This window comes from Prinia subflava, chromosome Z, assembly GCF_021018805.1.
Source record: "Prinia subflava isolate CZ2003 ecotype Zambia chromosome Z, Cam_Psub_1.2, whole genome shotgun sequence".
NCBI lineage: Eukaryota > Metazoa > Chordata > Aves > Passeriformes > Cisticolidae > Prinia > Prinia subflava.
Window position 1 is genome coordinate 25,723,604 of NC_086283.1, and position 24,346 is coordinate 25,747,949.

The following is a 24,346-nucleotide window of genomic DNA, read 5'->3' on the forward strand; positions in this document are numbered from 1 at the left end:
TCCCATGCTTCCTTGCTCAATAAGGACAGCCAGAAAGACTCTACAAGAATAGGCACCCTATAAATATCCAAGATAACTTTAAGTTCAGTAGCCAGTCTTCAGCCATAAGAACTCTTACAGGAATACTGGTATCAAAATACTGAGCTAAATTAGAAATCGGTGACTGCACAACATGATTTGGCCCCACATGTCAAGAGTTTTAAAATCATCACATAATAAAAAATACCTCATACTGAGCCAATTTCACCAGAGTGGACACATGGCACATCAGAGTCCTTACACAGCAGCCTAACACATTACTCAGACAAGTTCTGGCAATCTTTAAATATCCCAGTGTGCTCTCAATTGTCTCTTAAATATGCTGGAACTGTTCCCACAGTAGTGGGAAGGGAAAATATCTGATACAACCCAGAGGCAGGAAATAAGCTACTTGCAGAAGAATTTTACCTAAAACTGTTGAACAAACCACAGTTCTGTGTCACTAAGTCACATAATCACATGTTTAAACTGGATCACTGCTTGGTCTTTCCCATCCACAGAGGCTGGCACATACTTCAAGCTATTTACTGACCTGATGGATGTATCATCCCAGAATCAGTGGTAGCCAAAAAAGCTGCAGTTAAGAGTCATGTCAAAGTTAAGTTCCTTGTTTTAGTATCTTTCTGCCTTAGTTTAGGGGGTACCCACAGCTTTCCTAGGATAAATACCACTCCTTTAGCTAACCTTTAGACAGAACATACTTGACATCCACTGGCATTGGCATCAGGTGTTAAATCATCCTTGCTGCTAAGTGGATCCTTCCACCCAGGTATTCATACAGTGAAATGCTGCCAGCCAACATTGCAGGTCCAAACAGAAAGTGGAACAGGTGGCACCATGCATCATGGAGCTGAAAAGTCATCTATTCCTTCTACACATTTTATCAACACCTACCCAAGAATCCAAACTCAGCTTCTCTCATGAAACATTTGCTTTGGATATAACACAGAGGCCAGTATAACTGATACTGCCTGGCATGGTACTAATTGAGTCCTCAAAGGAGACTGTATTGCCTGGAGATAAGCTACGGTGAGGCCTAAAGATTAACGCTGCCTGTTCTGCATTTTGAGAGCTCCCTTTAGTCATGGGGATACTAAGTAAGCCCTCCCTCTGTTTAGGATGATTATATTTAACGTACATAAGACTAGATAGGATTTAAAAGCCATTGAAGATTGATGAGTTAAGCTAACAAGATGGATTTGCAGTGCTTTCCTGATAAAGCAAAACTGATATTGTAATATTTTCTCACCACAGATAAGAGAGATTTAATTTTTCACACAGGCAGATGCAACCATGTACAAATGCTAAACAATATTAAGACTTCCAGATATTTTTCTTAGTTTGTGCAAAGTTTTCTCACCACCCAGTTGCTGAATACAATGAGATGTTAGTCAAAACCATCTAAAGGACATGCCACTGACTGTTGCAGAATTACTAGTGGTCATCAGTAAAAATGGTATTAGTGAAAACATGGTGAAGCTTTCATTTTGATCAGAATCCATTACAAAACCAGCAAATACCTTATCTCTGAAGAGTCCCATATACCATACAAATATAACACCCATTCCACCAAAATGAAAACCTGTTCAAAATCTGAAATATGTTTCCTTTGCAGGAATGAGGACACATGATTGTGCTGATGCTGAGTAATGTAGGGCAGAATAAAATCTAAGTCACACCCTACAACCCTTTTTATAACTACAGAATGAAGAGGAGATGCAATGGCCATAGTTTGAGGACCAGCAAAGCAGAAGAAATGTGATCATCAGAATCAGAGTAAGTAAATTGTTTGTATTTCTTTTTTCCTCTATCCAGTTCACAAAAGTTGTGATAATATTGATATAACATAGTTTCATCTGACTCATCACAATAATTAGGGCTGGCTTGCTCATTTCTTTCCTCCTTCCTCTGCTTAACATGATTTTACATTGATATGAAGAAAAAAGATAATATAAAAACTTTTGCATAGCCTAGAAGCTTGACAAATCAACTAAGGCAAGAACTGAGATAAATCATAGTCTTTCTTTGGCTCAGATATCCTGCTTTAAGCTGATTTATTACAAGATCCTTAACATTTTAATGTATTGTCTTATACAGCAAGATATCACTTTTAATTATTGCACAACCCTCAGCTTCTGGAGTTCATTACATTCACTCCTCAGTCAGCACATAGTCTTCAGTAGCAACATAGTGTTAATGTACAGATGATAGATTAAACAAAGAAAATAAGCACTAAAAAACTGCTCAAAGGAGTACATTCTGGTAGTTAACAACAGGTGTATAAACATTCTCATGTTCTTCTGTTCACTGTACTGCTCTTGAACCCTTAAGAGCCCACAAACAAATTGCACTGTGGTTTTTAAATTTACTTTGATGTGCTGCATGCTGTGCCTCGTTTGAAGTACAAAAATATTTTAAAAATTAAAGCTTTATACATCTGTAAATAAGGTCTTCCTTAATCTAGCTACAAACAAAGAAAAACTTTTGTATTACTATATTGCATTACTATTGTACACAAGGCAATTCTGAAATGGCTTCTCCAGCCAAGTTTAGTCTGCTAATGAACAGGAAGTTTTCTCTGCCTCATTCTCTATAACATTGTGTTGACATCTCTGCTTCTTAAAATTCAGACTTAAAGAGTCAATTAAATAAATCCAGAAGGTCCCTATGACATGATAAATAATTTGAAGACAGACTCAAACATAACATAGAGATTGAAAAAGCATGAAAATCAAGCAAGTACCATTCATAAACACTCTGCTTCAAGCAAGTTTTTGGGAACTTATATTATGGGTCTATAGTTTAAATTTATAGAGAAACTCTTGGATCATTTCTCAAATGTCAAGCAAAACACACAGCCTATCTCTCCTGTCTTCTTTCACTTGTCCTTTCATTTCCTCCTACTGGGATAATGAAATTATTATCATATAAAAAACCAGAGTAAATTCAAGAGAGCTCAGATATCCTGACGGAGAAACAACAGGATCAGAGAACGCATCTTCTCCAAAACTTCCCCCTCCTGTCATTACAAGTGCTTACAAACATACAAATAGCTTTTTGAGCAATGGGATAAAATTTATCCTGACACTGTGAGGAAGAGCCTTAGATCTCTGTTACCTGGCTGCAGCCCTGTGCAGTGAGTGGTAGAATTGGGAAAAAGGGTCAGTTTGCCAGACACCAGGATTCAGAGAGAGACAAATGTTCCCATATTGCATGGTAAGGCCTGCAGCTCAACTCTACTAAGCTAGATATCTTTTAAAAAGAAAAAAAAAAAAAAAAAAAGTCTTTGCACTCAAAAGACCAAAGACTGGCAAAGAACGAGCCAAATACAGCAGTATTAACCCTCTGTGTGCTGGCAAGTACCCTTTCCACTTAACCTAGTGGTACACAAAAATGGTCTCATGAAGCATTAACTTGGAGAAAAGTAAGGACACATTTGACCACAAGGCACTGTGATGTGATTTGCTGCAAATTGTACCAGTAAATTTAACAGATTCCTGTGAATGATGGCAGCCTTTTTAATGGGCAAATATCAGTTAATTCTAAGAAATGCATGTTCAGCAGAAAGAAGCACAAGTGGAACAGCAGATGAAAAGAATGGCAGTGAAATGACAAGATGAGCTGTGTGATTCCTTGACATGCCATTTTGCTGAGGTTAGCCCTAAAGAGGGTGTCAAAGCTGTAGGCAAAATGAGTATACACACTAACCTCCATTTCCTCCTCAGGGTTTTAAGCAGCAATTTTAAGAAAATGTAAGATTGTCATTCCTTCCTACAGTTTTAAGAGCTTAGAATAGTGCAGCCACCCCAAATTCAGCATTCCTGAGTCAGCTAAACTATGAGACAGCTTAAACAAATGGGTACATTGGATATATTTGGTGCTTTCTTCATTTTGAGTTTCTGAATCATTAAAGATCCTGCTTTCAAGCTTTGTGACTGAGTATGTATTTCTGAGAGTGTATTTGCTGCAGATTTGGTTACTCAGAATAATGTTCAGAGTCTTGCATGATCACTTGGCTCTGTGAGCTATGGCCTGATGAGATCTTATGAGATTTTGGGGGAGAACTGCAATAGTCAGCAGGAGTCAGGGATGAATAGTAGTTGAAACAATCCTTGTTAATAATATTAATAACATCAGCAAGTGGCTGCTGCTTGCCAAAGAGGTGGTTTCAAGTTCTAACCTGTAGCACTCTTTCCCATTACACATACAAGCTGTCAACTGAAGATATGGAGATAAACATCTCCAAATGGAGAGAAATCTATTTATGTTTAAACTACACAGTTGATTGAACTTAGAAGAACTGGCATAGAAACTCACCTGAGGGAATGAGGACTGCATTTCCTCTAAAGCCAGTGTCAAGTACAAAAATCTCACGCAATATGTTTGAATTCATTTAGAAGAAAATGAGAAATGCAAATGGCATCTGTGCTAGTGGCACTGGCACTTCTTTTAAACTTTGAGAGGATGTGTATGTATCTGTCCACACATGACCCACACAATGCTGGTGGCACTCCAATAAAACCAAGCCACCGATTCTTGAGTTTGGGCCATATCCAGAGCTCATTAAAATCAATGCCTTTCCACTAAACTCAACTCTTCAGATCATAGCAGTCGGCTCACAGTCTGATGTACCAGAGAGACTGCAGTCACACTGCTTTGTCCCCTGCCTGACTTACAGCACAGCTTGATGTTTATGTTACATAACTAAAGATATTGAGACCAACAACACCACGCACACTGTCCACAGTACAAACATAAGGATTACTGAAAATCCTCAGCAGAAAAAGAAACCCCAACTCCCCAGTTTAACATACTGTGTGTACTTTGTTTTCAATATAGAGAGACTTTATATAAATCAATAAATACCTATGAATGAATGTATAACACACTTCAACAGTATCAGATACAGGAAGCATTCAAAGTTACATCAAAGACACATCAAAGTTGTAGTGGATTTAAGCAGATATTAAACAGGAACAACTAAAGATGTGTTTGTTTGTGTCAAATGTATCAAACACACACACAGTATTGTTCCCCAAGTACTTCTTTTCACAGCTGTTCAAAATTGAGTAACATCTTAGTCCCTTTCTTAATGCTTATGCAATATTCCAATATTTGCACTTGCAGCTACTGCTTTCTTGTGAAATATTCTAAGTACCCACTGATTTCTAAACAAGTTTATTTAGAATTTAAATAAATGGCCCTGTTTTGAGCAAATCTTTGGACCAAGTACAACTTCTATTTCTTCTCTGACCACCAAACATCTTCTTCCAGTGAACGAAAACATAGCTGTGCATTTGTCTTGAAGTAAATTCCCTTAATGGCAAGTGAAGAACCATTATATGTGGAAAAAATATTAACTTTGAAACAGAAACCAGGGCCAGTAAAACTTCTTAAGTGATAAAATTTAACGTTTGATGGTTGTCAGCACTTAACTCCTCCGAGAAAAACTAAAAGTAAGTCTAAAAGGGGATCTACTTCCTAAATGTCTGAATGCAGCCAAAAATTCTGTACTGTGGGTTCCAAAGGACAAAGAATTTTGAATCATCAAATCTGCATTAAGCATGTCTCCATCTCTGTAGAGGATCACAGGTATCTGTGACATTTCATTTTTTGAAAACTTCCATCAAATCTTTGACAGAATCATAAGCAAACAGCTTGTGTGGAAAAGCCTTCCAACACACAGTGATCTGAAAAAATTCAGGGATTTACTTTTTATCTTATAATATCCAAGTAATTGAGGATTGCATACAAGAAAAAGCATTTATATACATAAATAAATGCCCTAAATAACTAACTATATTCTAAACTTGAGTCAATTCAAGTCCAAGGTAAGAATAAGTGCTTTGCACTTTCTTATAATATAGTGAGACCAGAGTTAATTTTTAATTTTGTAGATATGGACCAAAACTCTACATTGGACTGGACAGTTCCAGAATCCTTGCAAACCTCACACTCTCTGTGTGATAGGGCTGCATTTCCTTATGACTGTGTAGGAGCTCAGTCTGGAGAAGTGTAGCTGTGTTCTTCTTGATAAGTCATCTACTTATGATAAGTCACCTACTGACATCCTTCGGAAACAGATGAGCAATTTCACTAAGTCAATGTAAATTTTCTGGTGCAATATTCTTCAGGAATTGGCCCGAAGCACTAGGAATGTACCAGTCCATGTATTATAGAGCCAGAGGTCCAAACTATAAACAACCAGTTGAGCAAAGAGTGCATAAATTTATTCCATGCCTATGAAATCATTGGATTAAGCTTTCATTTTATTTGTTGTATATCAGCAAGACAATATATATTTGCATTTCCTATCTTACAATGGATCTGCAAAGGTAGTGGAGTCCTAATTATCATCTACTATATTGCGTGAGAGAAAAAGAAATGGAAAACTCACATTCATGAAGCTGTAAATAAAAGATAAGGCCCCCAAGCTTGCCTTTCTGTTTTAAAGGTTTCAAACACTACACTTCAAGTTACCTGTAACTGCTTTCAGTTTCTGTCAAACACCAAAAAGACAGCATGAAGTATAAATGATCCACAGTGACTGTAATCCCAAGTGGATCAGAATGTGTATACTAGCCTAACTCTTAATTTCTCTAGTCTGCTACATCAGTTCTGAAATGAGTAAGACCCCATCCAAATACGCATCAGACAAGCTCTGCTCAGTACATACAAAGCTCACTCAGACACAGGATGTGGTGGAAGGACACAGTACAAGACCTGGAAGGGAAAAAGATAACTTTGAATGGCATTCTCAAAAGAGGAGTTGAACTAGAAAATGAAAAAGACTCTAGGTGGTTTGCTGGAGTTCTTGGATATTTTGTGCTGGTACCCTGTCTGCAGCTTGCCACCTGGATGAAAGCACTTGCCCTTACCTAAACCACTCTGACTCGTACAAGTGTAGTTACCATAGAAAATTCATTAAAGTTATTCTGCAATTAAGGCTTTATTTCTGCATACAGCTGTTTGTTAAGATCAAGCAATTGAGTGTATCGGCAAAATAATAATGAAAGAATGACACTACGTCTTCTCACTCTACAACAGTTTATGGATCTGACCCCTTACAAGACCATACTACTTCTCCCACGTCATTCCTGCACAGCAGCTCTGACACCACATGGATTCTCCCAGTCCTCCACACCAGTGTTAAAACCTCACACCTGGGAGACAGCCACCAATTCCAAAAACTCTCCTAACGACGCAAGGGACAAAACAGAGTCCAGTTTCTATCAACACCCAGCCACCTAACTCCAGCTACCTAACATCGGTTAAAAACCTCATTTGGAGCGTAAAACTTTGAGGTTCGACAAAGCAAGACTGCAAGTCTGCAAGTTCGGGATGAGGATGCCCATGCAGCCCGACAGCCTCTCCGTTCGCAGCCGTAGGAGCCGAGAAGGCAGAACAGGGAGTGCCTCAGGGAAAGCTCCGCCGCTGCTCTCCGCCGCGAGCACCCGCCGGCGTTACCGCAGCCCCGCCGCCAGCCGGGGGCTTCGCCCGTGCAGCGCCCGCCCCAGGAGCTCCCCCGGCACCGCGGCTGCCCAGGGCCCGGCCCGGGGGGAGCCCTTCCCGTGCCGGGAGCAGGGGCCGTGCCCGTGCCGGTGACCGCCCGCCCTGCCGGCCCCCGGCCCCGCCGCCACTCACCGGCTGCCGCCCGCGCCCCGCGCCGCTCCGCGCCCGCCGCCCCGGGCGGCCCCGCCCGCCGCCGCCCAGCGGGCACCGGCACCGGGCACCGGCCCCTCCTCCCGCGCACCGCGGGAGCACAGACGGCCCGGGGCGGCCCGGCCACCGCGGGAGAGCGACTCGGCCCAGGGGGCACCGCTGCCGGGACGCGCTGCCTCCGCCCGAAGCCTGCGCGTGGCCTGGTAGAGCACCGTGCTCAAAACGGAGGCGTTTGACGCTGAAGGAATTTTGGCTCTTTCTGAAGCCTTTGCGGCATGGTAAGTCCCTGCTACCTCGAAGGTTTCCTACTGGTTTGTTGTCCGTGGAATTATACGGACTCCAGCCTGAGAAACCTGTGACAAGTGAGCTGTGAAAACACAACCATGGTGTGACCATAGAATCACAGAATATGCTCAGTTGGAAGGGACCCTTCAAGATCATGGGGTCCAGCTCCTGGCCCTACACAAGACGCTCCATGAATCACAACAGGTGCCTGAGAGCATTGTCCAAACACTTCCTGAGCTCAGACAGGCTTGGTGCTGTAACCACTTCCTTGGAGAGCCTGTTCCAGTGCCCAACCACTCTCTGAGTGAAAAACCTTTTCCTGGTATCTAACCTAAACCTTTCCTGACTCAGCTTCATGTGATGGTACTGACAGTTTCTGGGGATCAGCTCCTGGGACACAATGTCTCAGGAAAATATTCAGCTTGACCTAAGTCAGCACTCAGCACATTACCTGGAGGGCTCAAGGCACAGTGCGAGGCATCCTCTTTCTCAGCAATATGATTCAGGTAACATTGTTCAGGCTGTGGGATGACTTTGAGGTCTGAAAGTTTTTCCCATTGAGGGCACTGTATAACTAGAATAGATGGAAATGCATCAGGCTGGGAAATCAGTGGATGCTTCCTTACCCTGTTGAATACAGTATTCTACTGTATCATGTAGTGTCTTAGTTCGTATCAAATCAAGTTCAGCAACTGAACTAATGTCAGCTAAATAAACTGAGATGAGAATCCATCCATCTTGTTGAATTTCTGCAACTAAAATATTGCAAGGTTACACCTGGGAAAATACACAGTTTATTGATAACTCCCATCTTCTAAGCTTTAAATCTATTAATGTTGAAGTTAGTTACCAATTCCCATTGAAACAGAGTGACCTGCTCTGTTGCAGAACTGGCACTGCATCACTTTGGCAGAGAAGTAACAGGCCCTCCTTCAGGGACGCAGTGACACGAGTGAAGACAGCTCATGTGTTCCAAAAGGCAAAGTGAATGTCTCCAGTGTAAGCAAAAATAGGTCATTGTGAACAACATTTGTACATGCCATGAATAGCATTTCCATATCCAACACTAATGGAGCAGAGATAACATTTCCTAATCCCTCTAATAGTGCAACCGGTTTGACCTGATCTGGGAACGCATCAATTTTCCTTCACATCATCCAGTTACTTCTGATCTATAAAATCCTTCTGGCTCGTTAGACCTGGAAGGAAATCCAAGTTGTTATTTTCAGGAAGTCGGGGGTTTCATTTACTCTTTCAGTGTCAATGAGTGTGCTTCCTAGAGATACTAAGACTCTCACGTTGCAAGAATTACATGTGTATTTATGCTTGCTTTTTTCCTCACCTCTTCCAGAAGCATCTGCAGCTTGTGCAGATTGGTTTTGACATCTGCTGCTTTTCAAAAAAAAGGAGCCAATACTGAGAATTCACACCTGCATTTTAATCTGCAGTTAAAAGACACCTCCAAAACTTCCTAGTGTAGTTGCTGTACATACGGACCAAGCAAGCTTCCTTGTCACAGTGACTGTCAGTCCTGTTTGACATGATCGAACTATAGTTTGATAGACCTGCAGTTTCCAAACCTACAGTTCTGGAAGGGGGGAATATGAAGCCAGTGAGAGAAAGATTTTAGCTGCAAGCTCACAACAGGGTATTTCAAGGAAAGCAGTTCCCCAGCACAAATAGTCTGCCTTTCCAACACCTCTCTCTGACACATTTTCTAAAGCTTGGTAAAAATTCCCATCTGGAACTGTTTTGTGCTGCAGATGTTTACACATTTATCTCCGGAAACAACAGGATCTTGATAGCCTTCAGCATAGTGTCTTCTGTACATTCCACAGCCCTTTCTCCTTGCACGTTACTGGATGGAGAGCATAGCTAGAAAGTCAGAAGATGCAACTGAAAAGGAAACAGAAACGTGATGAAGATGGAAATAAAAACTAATTAAAAAAAAGCAAGTCCAGCAAAAAGATGGTCTGTGCTTTTGATATGAGGACTAGATGTGTGGTGGCGCATTTAAGTTTCTATGATGATTAATGGTTGTAAGTTCTGTACTCCCCTGTTCCTTGTAAGTTAATGATTTGTCCCTAAAGTTGTACCCTGCCCCGAATTGTCCATCTACCATAACCCTGCCCCTTTTTCCAGACTGTTCCTTGTCAGTTTTCCCCACTGGTCAACCTCTACCTAAACTCCTCCTTGGAATTCCCCTAAAACAGGATGCCCCATTGGGCCATGTGACCCCCTCTCCTCCCCCTGTCTTCCCCATTGGCTCCTGGATTGTGTCACCCATAGTGAGATCCTGCCGCTCTCTTTCCTGGTTGGTTGCATTCAAATTCCCACCCCTTGGACCTTCCTGATTTATGAATTGTACTCCACATTCTAGATTCTGTCTTGCTTGTTCAAGAGTTTGTTCCACCAATAAACCTCTTGGGTTAAACAAGCAGAAGGATCTCCTTCTCATTCTTGTCTCCGGCCTGTGTTTGCTAACAACATTGTGCCGTCCAGTTACAGCTTGAAGCCGCTGCTCCATCACCTCTCTTGGGAGTAGTGTCCCCCTTGGCGCCAGTGTTGGGGTGGCAGAGCTAGCCCTTTGACTCTGGCTTGGCGTCAGCTGGTGCCCAATTCATTCTTGGGCATTCTTAAGTCAGGACCCATTTCATGTAATGTCATGGGTTAACAATGGCCAGATGTTAATGCACCTATGAATATATGTTTTTTCTCTAACAACTACTGTGGTATGTGATCAGGAACAGAGCAGAGCAGGCTTAAATCTTGAAAACAAAAAAAATCACAACTTTATTACATTACATAAAAACAGAGACAGAAAACTCTTAAACACACACAGAGACAGAAATAAAAACTTCTCAGAACATTTCTTCTCCTCCCCCAGTTTCTACCCTTTACACATTACCCTCTATAGACCAAACCTTTGGGTTTTAAATCAAACAATCACCACTCAAAAAAAAACCCCAATCTTCAGTTCAGCAGGGTAGAGAGGAGTCTCTCCTGCACTACAGACTGCTCTTCAGGAAACGCAGGTTTACTCTTTTTGTGTTTCTATGTCACCTGTGGCACCGCCTGGAGAAGTTTGCCAGGGTAACACTCTCTTTTCTATGTCCAGTGCTCTCACCACTGTCCATGGACTGAAGCTGCATATAGGACTTTTTAAAGGATACTTGCATTCTGAGCTCTCTCCTTTTTTCCCCAGGGGCCGAGGGTTCCAAGAGCAGGTCTCCCCTGAGGGCAGAGGGTGCCACCACACCCTCCCCCTCTCTTCTCTGCTCGCTCCACTCTTAAAGGCCAGTCACTGTAGCAAAAGCAGGGGCAGCTGCATCTACTTAAATGCAGTTTATGTTCAAAGGAGGCTTGAGTTCAGTCTATGGCTAACATTATGCAAGAAAAGTCCAGCTCAGAAGCCACTCTTCTTCAATTCCCTGCCCATCGAGTTCTTTCTAATCGTGCTTTATCATCTCGGTCCCAGGCTGGTTTTCTCTCTCTTCTGAAACTACCAGTCATGAGAATCAATGTCTAAGAAAAGTTTCTTTCTGCCAAGAAAGGGTTAACAGTTTCTATCTCTCCACAGGGCTGCAGGCTCAGGCACTCCCAGGCTGGGCAACTCCCATGTGGCTGGGCACCTTCTCCCGGAATGAGGGTGGGGGAGGGTGAGCACACATGGAAGACACCTCCACAGTTTTCCACCCCTCCATCCTGGACAGGGCAGCTCAGTTCCAGTCCTGTCCATTCTCTTCTCCCCCCTGGGCCCCAGCTTACTTCAGTCCCACGTGGTTTTCCTGAGCCCGGCCACGTGGCTCCCCTCCCCAACTCAGCCCAAAGCTGAGCAGGGCGAGGAGATGTTTCCCTACTGAAACCCGAACCCAAAAGAGGCCGAACCCCCCTGGAGTCCTGCTTTTAACCCCTTGTGTCCTCAGAGGCGTGTCCAAACCTCTGAGTGGCCAATCCAAGTGCCAGCAGAAACTTGATCACTGATTGGCCTGCCCACATCCCCCTGGAAAAATTCACCTCCCCCCCTAACCACGACATGTAAGAAGGCCATTGGACCAAGACAAAAATTGTCTCTCTTTGGCTATATGGTATCACAAGCTGTTTGTAATGCAGTCCTGCAACACCTTCCTGAAGTCTCAAAATCTCAAATAGGAGCTACAAATCAGACTTCAGTCTGGGCAGCAAAGATCTAACTTGACAGTGGTTTTATTCCTCACCAGTTCTCAGTAACCTAAAAGACTGAGACACCTCCGCTCTACTTAGCAAACCCTGGGTCCTTGCAGGTCAAATAAAACCAGCAATAGTTCCAGGTGACCAGCAGTCCTGGGAATCTCAAGTAATACAAATGAGCATTAGCATCTATGAGCGTGGCATACATTAGCATCTCCGCAAGCTTGCAGCCTTAGTTTAAATTAAAATGGCCAATCAGGTAAATCAGAGAAAGGAATTCCTGTGAAGGGCTCCCAAAGGAACAATGAGAGAAAGTGAGGCCCAAAACCAGCTTGGCAACAACAGTATCATGGGGAACCCAGGAAAAGCACACTTTGTTTAGAATCATTAAATTTGCTCTAAAAGGTGCGTTAAATCTACCAGACAAGATACAAAGTGGAAATAGCACAGTAAGAAGAAAGATAAGGAGTAGCAGAGCTAATTTTGTTTCACCTCTAACAGATCTACACTGCTTAATAAAACATACAACTAGGAGTATTTTAAAACTGTTTGAACTATCCTGTCTTGCAAGTTGTCTGAGTTACAGTGTTTCCTTCAAGTAATAAGAAGAGAGCATTATACTAGAACACTATGCTGAAGGCTATCAACCCATCTCATAGATGTAAAGAGAATAAATGCAAGGAGAAAGGTACTGCTGTCTATTAAAATGGAGAAGGAAATCTGTGTGGGGGCATAGCTAATGCCAGTGGTGTTTAGCTAGAGCTGGGGCCAACTCCTCTCCAACTAGAACCTCAGTTCTGTTTAAAGGAATTGCCAAGTAGGCTTGCTAGAGGGAAATGTATAACAAAAGGTTCATGAATGTAGGTATTTCCTACCAATATATTATCATTTTATTCATACCCCTTTATCTCTAAATATCTGTTCTTATTTTTTGCTTAATGTGCATTCTAAGGTGTACAAATATCTTTTATAAAGAGATGAAAAGTTGGGCCACTGTAACTTCCAGTAGCAGTGCTTACGTGGCAAATAACTTGAGATTCTATCAGTCTTGGCAATGTTTCCCGGCCCTTCTTAATTTAAGAATGAAGTGTTCTTGAATAATTTCTCCTGGATACTAGGCATAAAAAGCTTCATTTCCCTGCCTTAGTGTCTGGTTCAAAGTCAAATTCAGGAATGAGGTTGTTCTGGAGCCTTGGGATTTTTTCCTCTCTGTTGAAAAAAATTGTAAAATACCCATCCACATTTCTGCTTTTTTTCTATATCTATTCCTCTACAGCATAATATCAATACAGTGTGTCATGTCTACACTGAGTAGAATTAACTAGGTAATACAGCTCCCAGTTTTAATAATTCTGAAGTTTCAGAGATTTTTCTAGTATCTGAAATAGGGTCAAAATGCAGGGCTATTTCATTAACTAGTACAAATCTCAGTAACCAGATCAATGAAACATAGAGTTTTTCAAGTTACACAGCAGGTGGAAGCAAAAGTCACGCATACCATCTAAGAGAGATCTAAGTTCAAGTGCTGAGTAAAAGAAGAAGCTTCCCAAAGGAGACAGCAGGGGGGACCAAACACCCTCCCTTGCAAGAGCCGATGTGTACTGAACATCTTAGTTCTTGAAGTTCTTGTATGTATCCCAAAATGCAAAACTTTATCCATACCTGCAGTGACCCACAGTTAAAAATTTTCCTAACACTGACAATTAGAAAGTAAACGAAATGCACTTTTTTCAGTTTTCTGTAACTACATGTCCCAGTGCTAGGTTCAATAAAAGCTGCCTGCTTCCCCTGAAGCATTGATATGAACCATCTGCCAAGCTATAATGTGCAGTCAGGTTAACAGCTGGACTTTGTGATCTCAGAGGTCTCTTCCAAACGCAATGATTCTATGATCAAGGCTGGTACACTGTATTTCTTCTCTACATGTACCCTGAGGTACTGATTTGTGTAGTGGAAATGACGATACTCTGGCAGGGCATTAGTTTGTGTTCTATTTGAAGGACACAATTTGCAGAGGCAACTACTCAGACCCAAAACATCACTTCTGTTTTCTCACACTTCATACCAAGGAGCAGATTGTCACCAGTCGTAATCTACCTGTATTTGGGGCTCCACTTGCTCCACGGTATGAACACCATACCAAGTAGATACATCCAAGTTAGTGTTTCCTTCAGCTTAAGTTCTAATTCACCAAAGCCTCCACTAAAGAAAAACATGAATACAGACCTCTCTGACAGGACAATTTTTTTTTCATGCTATATTAGTACATTGTGGTTGCTGCTTCTGTAGTTTTGTGGGGCCTGGGGGTAATATCTGAATGAGAAAACCCCAGAAGTTTGGTAATTTCTTCCCTTTTCTTCCATGTTAAGTTTGACAACATTTCTGGAGTACTTGGAAAAGCCACTGCCTTGCCAAGAAAAGGAAGATGTGCAGTAGCACCGCTGGGGCGAGTGCAGGGTATCACAGAATGGGTCAGGTTGGAAGGGAGCACAGTGGGTCATGTGGTCCAACCTCCCTGCTCAGGCAGGGTCAGCCCAGAGGCACAGGATTGCATCCAAATGGTTCTTGAGAGACACTCCACGAACTCTCAGAACAGTCCGTTCCATTGTGTAGTCACTGCACAGTAAAGAAGTTCTTCCTCATGTTCAGATGGAACTTCCTGTGCATCAGTTTCTGCCAGTTGCCTCTTGTCTCAGTGTTTGGCACCGCCGAGCTGAGCCCCGCTCCATCCTCCATCCAGCAGGACGCTGGCTGGTTCGCACAGCCCATCGCGGCACCCCTGTCACGGGTCTAACGCCGCCCGGAGGTTATTTTTTCCAGAATTTCTGTGGAACTGTGTGCCACGGAGCCGCCGCGGCGGCCTAGCCTGACCCGACCTGCGGCCGCCTCGCCGGGGACCAGCGGCCCGGCAGCCGCCGCCGTGCCCGGGCCCGCACCACCCCCTAGCGCCGGCGGCAGGCGCGGAGCCGCCAACCCCGCCCGGCCTGGGGGCGGCCCCGCGCCCGCGCCTCAGCCCCGCCGCGCCCGCCGCCCCGCCCTTCCTGCCGCCGCCACCGCCCCTCGGCCCGCCCCACCGGGCGGGGTGTGCTCCGTGCCGCCGCTGCGCGCTCCGACCCGCGGAGCCGCCGCTCAGTGCAGCGCCATGGCCCGCGAGGAGGTGGCGATGGCCGGCGAAGAGGGGGCTGCGGGCGAGAGCGGCGGGCTGCTGCTGGAGATCGTAGGCTCCCCGCTCAACCTGAGCCTGCTGGGCCTCTGCCTCTTCCTGCTCTACCAGATCCTGCGGGGCGAGCGGCCCGCGGCACCCGCGGGCGAAGCGGACCCGCCGCCGCTGCCCAAGATGAAGCGCCGCGACTTCACGCTGGAGCAGCTGCGGCCCTTCGACGGCGTCAGCGACCCGCGCATCCTCATGGCCGTCAATGGCAAAGTCTTCGACGTGACCCGCGCCAGGAAGTTCTACGGGCCCGGTGAGGGCGGCGGGCGGCTGCGAGACGGGCCCAGCCCGGGCGCTGCGCGCCACCGGCGCGCCGAGGGGAGCGCGGGGCGGGTCAGGGTCGGTGCTGTCCGGGAGCGCCTTCCCTCAGCTGGATCGGCGCTCCTGCCTGACCACATCCCGGCCCTGGTCCCGATGCGGAGGTTTGGGATGTGCTCGGCTTGCCTGCAGCCGGGAAGGCTGCGCGCCCCTGCAGCGCTGGGAGAGCTGCGTGCCGGTGAGCCGGCGGGCAGGGCGACCGCTGCCGCCCGGGCTCCAGAGCCGGGCCCCGGTGTTGTAGGAACTCCGGCTTTGCCAGTTTACGTTGTCTTATTCTCGGTGTTTTCCCATGGCAGGCTACAGCTACCGTACGGGGTTGGGCGGCTTTGTCGGCCTGGGTTGCCTTTACCTGATGGCAGGCAGCAGAAGCGAAGTGTTCTCTCAGTGTTAACATTCCATTCCCAGCTTTTAGTGGGTGTCGTTCTATTGCGTAATATTTATACTAAATACTTGGCAGTTTAGATTAAACCAGCTTTCTACCAGGAGCATAGTTCAAACGTGCCAAGATTGAATAACCTATACTCGTAGAGCAGCCAATGATGAGGTGGGTGGGAGTATGTGCACCCAGGCGAAGAATCTTATCACCTCCACGAGGACAGGGGGTTTTATTTTTATCAGAAGCTGCATTTTTAAAACGGCTCACTGAGGCTTGCTGATTTGTACCAGGATCTGCCTGGCATAACCATTTCTGAGCTGACCAGACAGCCTGGTACAGACAGCCTGCAGTAGTGAGCTGCCGGTGCTACTTCGAGACAAGGAGAAAAATGCAGGAGACACTCTGTTTTTGAAAGCATTATGTTACTACTTCTGGGCCAAACACAGACGAGACTGTCACTGAATGATGCCAGGCTGTAACTTTGCATTCTGCAGCAGCCAGGATGATGTGTACAGCGAGTTAGATGTGCAGCTTTGTATTTGTGCAAACTAAAACCCACTTGACATAAGGTCTAAGCTTTAAATGCTGCCTTCCTTGATGATAGTAAAAGCTGTATGTTGCATCTGATTTGGTAATGGGTGAATGGTTCACCACAATGTCTGGCTAGTTTGATTTTCATTTTAATGGAAAAGTAAGTTTCTTTTGATTAATTTAGGAAAAAGGACACTTTGGAAGTGGATATGTGCTCTACAATAACCAGAGTTCACATCTAACTTCTTTAAGCTCCTTTTAGAAGAACTCTGAATGTCTAGTTGAATGTGCAGTATCTCAAGTTTTGGCTTGCCATGCAAGCAAGCTAATCATTAATGAAGTTTAGCAAGAGTTTATATCTTGATGTCTCTGATCTGCTGTGAGTTGCATTTTTTGATCATTTGAGTTCATCTTGTATTTTGTTTTAATAGATGTTTCCTCCAACTTGATAATTTCCAGTAGCTCCACTATATTTTCTGTCAAGCCATCCTTTCATCTCAAGTCAGGAGTATCTGTTAGAAAACTTTCATTTCACCCCAGACATAGAAATCCATCCTCTATTCCTTATTCCAAGGATGTGCGTCCCAGTCTGTATGCTTATGCTTACCCCGTTTATATGTGCCACGCACCATTGTGTGGTTCATTGTCCTGATGTTTCAGCAAACCTCAGTATCTTTCTCTTTCTATAATTTTGTTTCTTGTCCTCAGTGTCCTTTTACTACCAATTAGAACGAAACTTTAAAGCATTTCAGCAGCTTGAGGCACCTGATGCATGGCCCAGGGTAGAAACTCATAGTCCGTTTTTGTTTGGAGACTGATCCGCGAAGATAACGTAGCATCCATCACCTCTGCAATAATGCTGCTTATGTTTTTATTTTAGAGGGCCCGTATGGGATCTTTGCTGGAAGAGATGCATCCCGAGGTCTTGCCACTTTCTGCCTGGATAAGGAGGCACTGAGGGATACATATGATGACCTCTCTGATCTCAACGCTACACAGCAAGAGACCTTGAGGGACTGGGAGTCACAATTCACTTGTAAGCAATTTTAAGCCATTTTACAAAGAAGTGGTCAATAAGGGAAGCAATAGTTAAAAGGCTGTAACCAGCCGGAAGTGTCATATATATAAATGATGGAAATTGCATACACCGATAATGAGCATAGTGGAAATAAAATGTGTTTTCTTTTTATATCTGGTGTTGGAAGATTTACTGTAACCAGCTACAGTGGAGTTTTCTCCACCTGATGCCATTAGAAATCTCAGTCCTGACCTGATGTGCCCCTACTATTTTGGCCCTCTTCCTGTTTTAATTAAGACTGTTAATCATGCCACACTGAATGGCTGTTTTATTATGCTAACAAGCTTGTCGCAGAAACCATAATTATGTTATCAAATATCTGACTTGAACTAGTGTTAAAAATCTGCCTTTACAAGTGTTGAGCATCAGGACTGACAGTGAAGTCACTCTTTTTATTACTGTGTTCCTATTAAATGTGGCAAATAGTTGCTTTGAATTGTTTTAACAACACTGCTAGTCTGAAATACCAATAATCAGGGGGTTTTGCTTTGTTGAAGTTGACAGATAGGCAACATAGTATAGCTCTCCGTCCTTACATGTACATGATCTTAGCATTTTTACATGCCCTAAAGGAGATATAAAATAAATCAGAGGCTTAATCACATAATCGGATAACAGATCCATCTTTATCTTTGGGAGAAAGGATCTCCCTTCTGTCCTACTGAATATTCTTAATACACATTACAAAAAATAAAACCCCCTCCAAGTTGTGCATATGTGTGCACATATGTATATGTGTGTTTAATAGATGTAAATAGTCTAACAATGCCTTTGGTTGAAAAACCAGCTTTGGCATTGGCAAGAGAAATAATCTAGGATTCTGTTTCTTTGGCTGGGTGAGTCCATCAGTTTATGTTGATACATCTTTTGGTTTAGGCAATAAAATGAGAGGTACATTCACTTCACATGGTTCTTACGACAACAGTAATAGTAGTCCAGGTCCAGGTAGTAGCTGATTTTAGCTTTTCTCGTTTATCCCAGTGTTTGGAACAAGTTGCTATATCTTATTAACATATAACTATCCTGTTCATTCAGAAAACAGTTGGAGGAGTTTTAAAAGGTGTCTCTTCAGGGCAGAAAAATGACTTGGATTTTTTTTTTCCCAGTTAAGTATCATCATGTTGGTAAGCTGCTGAAGGAGGGGGAGGAACCCACTGTGTACTCTGATGAAGATGAAAAAGATGCCCAGGATGCAAAGAAAGAGTAGATACTGCAGTGAGGAACAATCTATTTTTGAACCACAAAGGATCATTTGTAACATTCCACTTCTGTTTCACAAGGTGCAGCAGCAGCAAGGCTTACAAAAGGCCCAGAGGTACAGTGATTGGTTTCTTTTCAAAGATTTCAAATTCAGTGGGAAGCTTCTGAAGGTCTTTGATCTGTCTTCTTTTAAACCCACATAATAAGATATATGCATGAGAAATGTCTGTGCAAAAGTAAACTGCAATTTTGGCAATAAAGGACTATTTTTCTGCTATCACCATTTAGTGCAAAGTAGGTTTAAATCAAGTTTTTCATTACCAACCTAGCAGTGTGAACACAAGCACATGAATAACTTCACATACGTAACACAAACACCACTAAATCATCTTTTGTGTTAGCTTCTGCAGGATCTGGCCCCTGGGTTATAATTCCTTTTGAAAAGGGACTATATTTTGTTTTATCGACAAAGCATGATACTCATTTGTTGTACAATGTAATTCATTATTATGTAAGATAATTTGGCTTTCAAGGCGTTGCATTAGTGACTTACAGATGAAACACTTAACTACTTTTAAAAAAGAATTTTTGAGAAGTTAAATCACTTTTAAATATTTAATGAAGACTGATGAATGCTTGATGTATTCAACATGCATAATTCTGCATAGACTTAAGTTCTCTGTTCACTTTTAAAGCACATCTATAGTGTTACAGAAGTTTAGATAATGAGTGGAACTAGGCATCCCTAAAGGTACACCATGGGGTGTGACTTGACTATTGTTTATTCTATTTTCTTCTTAGTAAAAAGCGCTCCTGTGAATGTTAATGGAATTATATTAAACATGGAAGATCAGCTCCTCTTGATTTCTAGGCCTGAAAAACAAGAAGTTGCTGGTATGGCATGGTTAGCAAGTGCTCTTGTACATGCACCTTTACCTAGCAAAACACTACTGGTCAACATAACTTACATAAGTTATGTACAAAATAAAACAGTGTAAGCTGTTTCTGTGTTGAGGCCTTTGTTGGTTTGGAATGTTGCCATTAAAAGAAATGGCACAATCTCATGCATAACCAGCAATGCTATACCTGTGGACCTGACCTTTGAGTTGCTTTTTACTTATTTGCTCTCTTGGCTTACCTCTGTACTTAATTACTAGGTTTTTTCTAAGTGATCTGCCTCCTGCCAGAGAGGGCTGGGTAAATGGATATGACCAAGGAAAAATGTAAATGTTCATCATCCAAAATATTTCTCTAAAACTTTCTTATAAATTCCAAGATAACTAATGATTTGCTGATCACTTCTGAACTTGTCCAGGTGATTCTGCTAGTGCAGAATATCCAGGGTGCCTGTATGGTGTAGTTCCCTCTATTTGATTTCTCTGGCTTGGCTGTCTGATTATTTCAATTTGGCAACATGACCAAAAGGATGAACTGAGTGGGAAGGTGTAAACTAGGCAAAAGCCTTGGGAAGTAGAGTGTGTTGCACAACATAAACAAGTTGACACAACGTATTAAAGTGCCTGAGACCATCTGTGGTGAGAACAAGTGACTCTGCCTCAGTCCCAACAGTGTCCTGGGATTTTCTTTTGGTTGCACTGGGCCTTCCGATGGAGAGCGAGGTTGTTAGAGCCAGAGAGCTTGTGTAAAGTGGGTACTGTATGAACTACCTAACGAAGGTCTAGAGACACGTGTAGATCCTGTCATGACCTTTGTGTTGCTATTTTATTTTTAGAGACATTTATACTCTTTGCAAACTACTACTAATGGTTTACCTCAAATTGGAAATGTGCTTTTACTTGTTTAAGGCAGAAAATAAAATACTCTTGCATAATGGTGATGTTTGTTTTTATTTACTGCAACCAAATGTTATCTTTAATACTCCCCAGTGTTTCAAGTTTTATATTGTCCTTCTCCAATGTGTCACATTATCCAATGCATAGATTGAGTTAAATATGTTCTAACGCAATGCTTGTAAATGCTTGTAAAAGTTCGCTAGTAAAACTTTAACAGAATATTAAATAGAGAACATGCTCTATTGCAAAAACAGTGTTAGGCAGAAAAAACCCCAAGTAATTGTTAATACTGAGCAAAAGCTGGAGCTTTGGAAGGCTGTAACCTACCCTTCAGTGGACCAAATCACCTGACTCTTAAATTACTCGGTAACATCTCCCGAGGAACTAACACTATTTTAAGTATTAATCTGTACATCAGAACGTTATGCATCACTAACAAAAACAGTAACAAAAATGATGCAGAAAACAGGCAGTAACACAAGACAAAGCTCATTGTTACTACTTCTTGGGGAGGAGGTATGACACTTTGGTAAGACTGTTACTTTTTCAGGGAAACAGAGAATTTCTTGTCAAAGGAGAAGAAGCATGTCACCAAAGCTGCTCATAAAGCACCAGGAATGGGTTTTACTTTCTTCCAAAGTGCTGAAAAAATGGATGGGTTTTAGCTTCCTTTTTAGTCTGTTCTTTACAACTTTCCTTCAACAGAACCTTTCCTTCAACAGTGACTGGCAGCAATGACTATGCAAAAAGACCCATACCAGGCAGCTTATGAGACTGTTCCTTAACCAGGTAGAACATGATGACCAATTAAATGCAGAGAATGTCGCTAATCTCCCTCATCTGTTGTGTCCAACACCTGTCACAAAGATCTACCCTAGGATAAATCAAAACAATTGAGTCATATCTTATTTCCAGCCAGGAAAACTCATACTGTTAACTGCTTTGTAAAACTCAGGTATTCTTTCACCTGGATGTCACCTGCCCTTAATCACCTTTACTAGCTCTTACTTCCTGCTGTTTCAGTTAAACAGAAAAAAGTTCAGTATTGAATGCTTCTGTTGAAAGTTATGTAAGGGCTTTTATGAAAGGTGAGGCATTTCTATGCATTGCCTGGAATCCCTGGATTAAGAAGAACGGGCTTCATATTATAACTGCTGTATTGTATTTCAAGCAGATGGACTGATTTAATAATGGGCCTAGTGTATTTCTGCTTTAAAACCAGCCTGTAGGATTTTGACTTCAGCATTCAGCACAAGGTACAACCCACAAGTCACATATTTTCAGTAACAAAGCGTTGTTCAGCCAACTTCTCTTCACACCAACTCTGTGAGGAGGCATTTTCACTAGTTTTGTACAGAAAATTAGATTTGATGGCAAGATCTGCAGGGTCCAACTTCATACATGTCAGAGTAAATGGTATTTCCACAAAAACCACCTAGCCTCTTGAAACAGCAGCTGGGAACAACAGAACACATGAGGTTCAAACTGAAAGGTGTGAAATTATGCCAGAAATGTCCTACAGTTCCATTGTTGAACTACATAAATGCTGCTTTTAATGCATCTTTTAATCTAATAAATGTTTTAATTGCCAAAATATTCTGTAACTTTCACACGTGGGATGTGACATTTAAAACAACTAAAATCCATACTACAGAGCCATGCATTTTAAGTTTTAAAGCAAGCTGTTAAAGCTTAATCTTTAAAGATTAGCCTTCAGGATAATAAAATTATATTAAGCAGTCCACTGTATGAAAAGGTGGGGCTCAAAGATGCTGACAGGAAGAAGAAATTCTTTCCTGTAAGCATGGCGAGGCTGTGGCAGAAGTTGCCAGGAGAAACTGGATGCCCTATCCCGGGAAGTGTTCAAGACCACTTGAACACTTCAAGACCACGGTTGGACACTGCTTGGAGCAGGTGGAAGATGCCCATGCCCTTGGCATGGGGGTTGGAACAAGATGGTTTTTAAGGTCCCAATCCAAACCATTCTATGATTATGTGAAAAGTAAAATTATTACTTAAACACCTGAAATCAGGTTCTAAATAGTGTCAAGTAGGAAACAGAAGTTCTCTTTTAGTATGAAGATTACAATGATGTCTCACATTTTAAAGTGCATGCATATTTTATTAACTAACAATGTTTTACACGGAACGAGGACTTGGGAGATGAAGCAAGTCCTCTATCAGTTTCAGTCAATACAGGTGAACGCATGAAGCAGCGACAGAAATGGAGTATTTATTTGTTACTGGTTATTGTGACAGCATGTTGATAAAATGCTGGAAATTTACACTGAAGGAAGTCTTCAGTTCCTTCTCCCCCAGATTAACAAACTTCCTCACCTGCCACCAAAAGGCCTGTCCATGAGAAACGGGTACTCATGGAGACAAAACTGTCTAGATTGACAGAGGGGAAGTTTTGCTATCTTTAATCTGCAAATATTGCACAGAGAAAAAACACCCTTGGTATGTCACATCAGTGCAAATGAAAACATTTTACACTGTCAACAAATACAATAGTCCCTCTTCATTATAACTGTATAAAATACTAAAGGGGAGATTTAAGAGGAGCATAAATGTTCTCCAAAATAGTCAGAAAATATTTCTGTCAAGAAAATAACATCTTTTTAGTTAAAAGTAATAGATTAACAGTACTTTGAGTAGCAACTACTTCTCATTCATGATTCTAAAAAGGCACTCAACATCTGAACATATGAACAGAAAGACTGATAAAACCTAGCTTAGAAGCCTGTAGGAATCACCAGTATTGAAGACTGGGGGAAAACCTATCTACCACGAACAATTACAATTATTCTCTTTTATTACTATTTATTAGAGCAGAAGTTACAAACATGGGTAAGATCTTACGTAATGAAGAAAACATTTTCACATTAACTTCATCTACTGACATGTAATAAATAAAGCATAAAATGAAAGCTGCAATAATCAGTGCATTGAACTTCAAACTCTGTATCTTGCTAAGGGACTTTGTTCAAAAGCAATTGTGGCTGTCTTTTAGATATAGCCAGATGAATAAATATGGATATAACTCAAGCTCCTAGACTGCATTTTCACATTTTTATCTACAAGCAGCACAACTCTGACAACATTTTACAATTCTTCTGGAAAGCATTTGTAAGCAAACTTGTAGTAAACAGCTACCTCACTATATGTGCCTTCAAAAATCTTGTGAACTGTCAACCTGAATTTACATGGGGACTGTCAGCAGGCTGACACACGCTGCCCTCTCATTATCTAACACTCAGAGCATTGCTTAGACAACCATTCAGATTCCTGGAAGCCACTACACTGAGCATAAGTTCAGTGAAATCCTTCCTCCCAAAGGTCAGCAAGTTTTCAGAAACAGTTCTAGAATTGTGAATAGAACACAAGGATTCTTCTGGTGTGGGTTTTACAGAAGATGGGACTTTTTTCACATTTGGAAATCTATGATTTCTCAAAATTGAGTATAAATGTTTCCCACATCTTCCAGTTCCATCATTATAACAATTTGATAGAGGAGGCACTTCTTATGCTTGCTCTAGGATTGACAATTAGTTTTTTTCCAGGGACTCATTATCAGTAAAGACTGTAATTTACGTGATTCCCTGCATTAAATCAAAGTGTAATGCTCCAAGATCTCAGCCTGTGTCCTTTCAAGTTCCTTAGCCACTAGTCCATGAAAGTTT

At 42.3% G+C, this 24,346-nt stretch overlaps 2 protein-coding genes across 2 annotated transcripts in view; one reads left to right on the forward strand and one right to left on the reverse strand.

Moving 5' to 3' along the window:
- Nucleotides 1-7,723, reverse strand: part of KIAA1210 (KIAA1210 ortholog) — a 55,739-nt gene extending 48,016 nt beyond the window's left edge. Inside the window, exon 1 of the mRNA XM_063423306.1 lies at nt 7,684-7,723. The gene's annotated coding sequence lies outside the window, so the exon portion shown is untranslated. The remainder of the gene's footprint in view (nt 1-7,683) is intronic.
- Nucleotides 7,724-15,206: 7,483 nt separating this feature from the next.
- PGRMC1 (progesterone receptor membrane component 1) lies at nt 15,207-20,701 on the forward strand. Its single transcript, XM_063421813.1, has 3 exons — nt 15,207-15,620; nt 17,473-17,628; nt 18,777-20,701. Exons 1-3 carry the CDS (start codon nt 15,299-15,301, stop codon nt 18,875-18,877), a joined length of 579 nt encoding a protein of 192 aa, XP_063277883.1. The 5' UTR covers nt 15,207-15,298; the 3' UTR covers nt 18,878-20,701.
- Nucleotides 20,702-24,346: the final 3,645 nt, after the last annotated feature.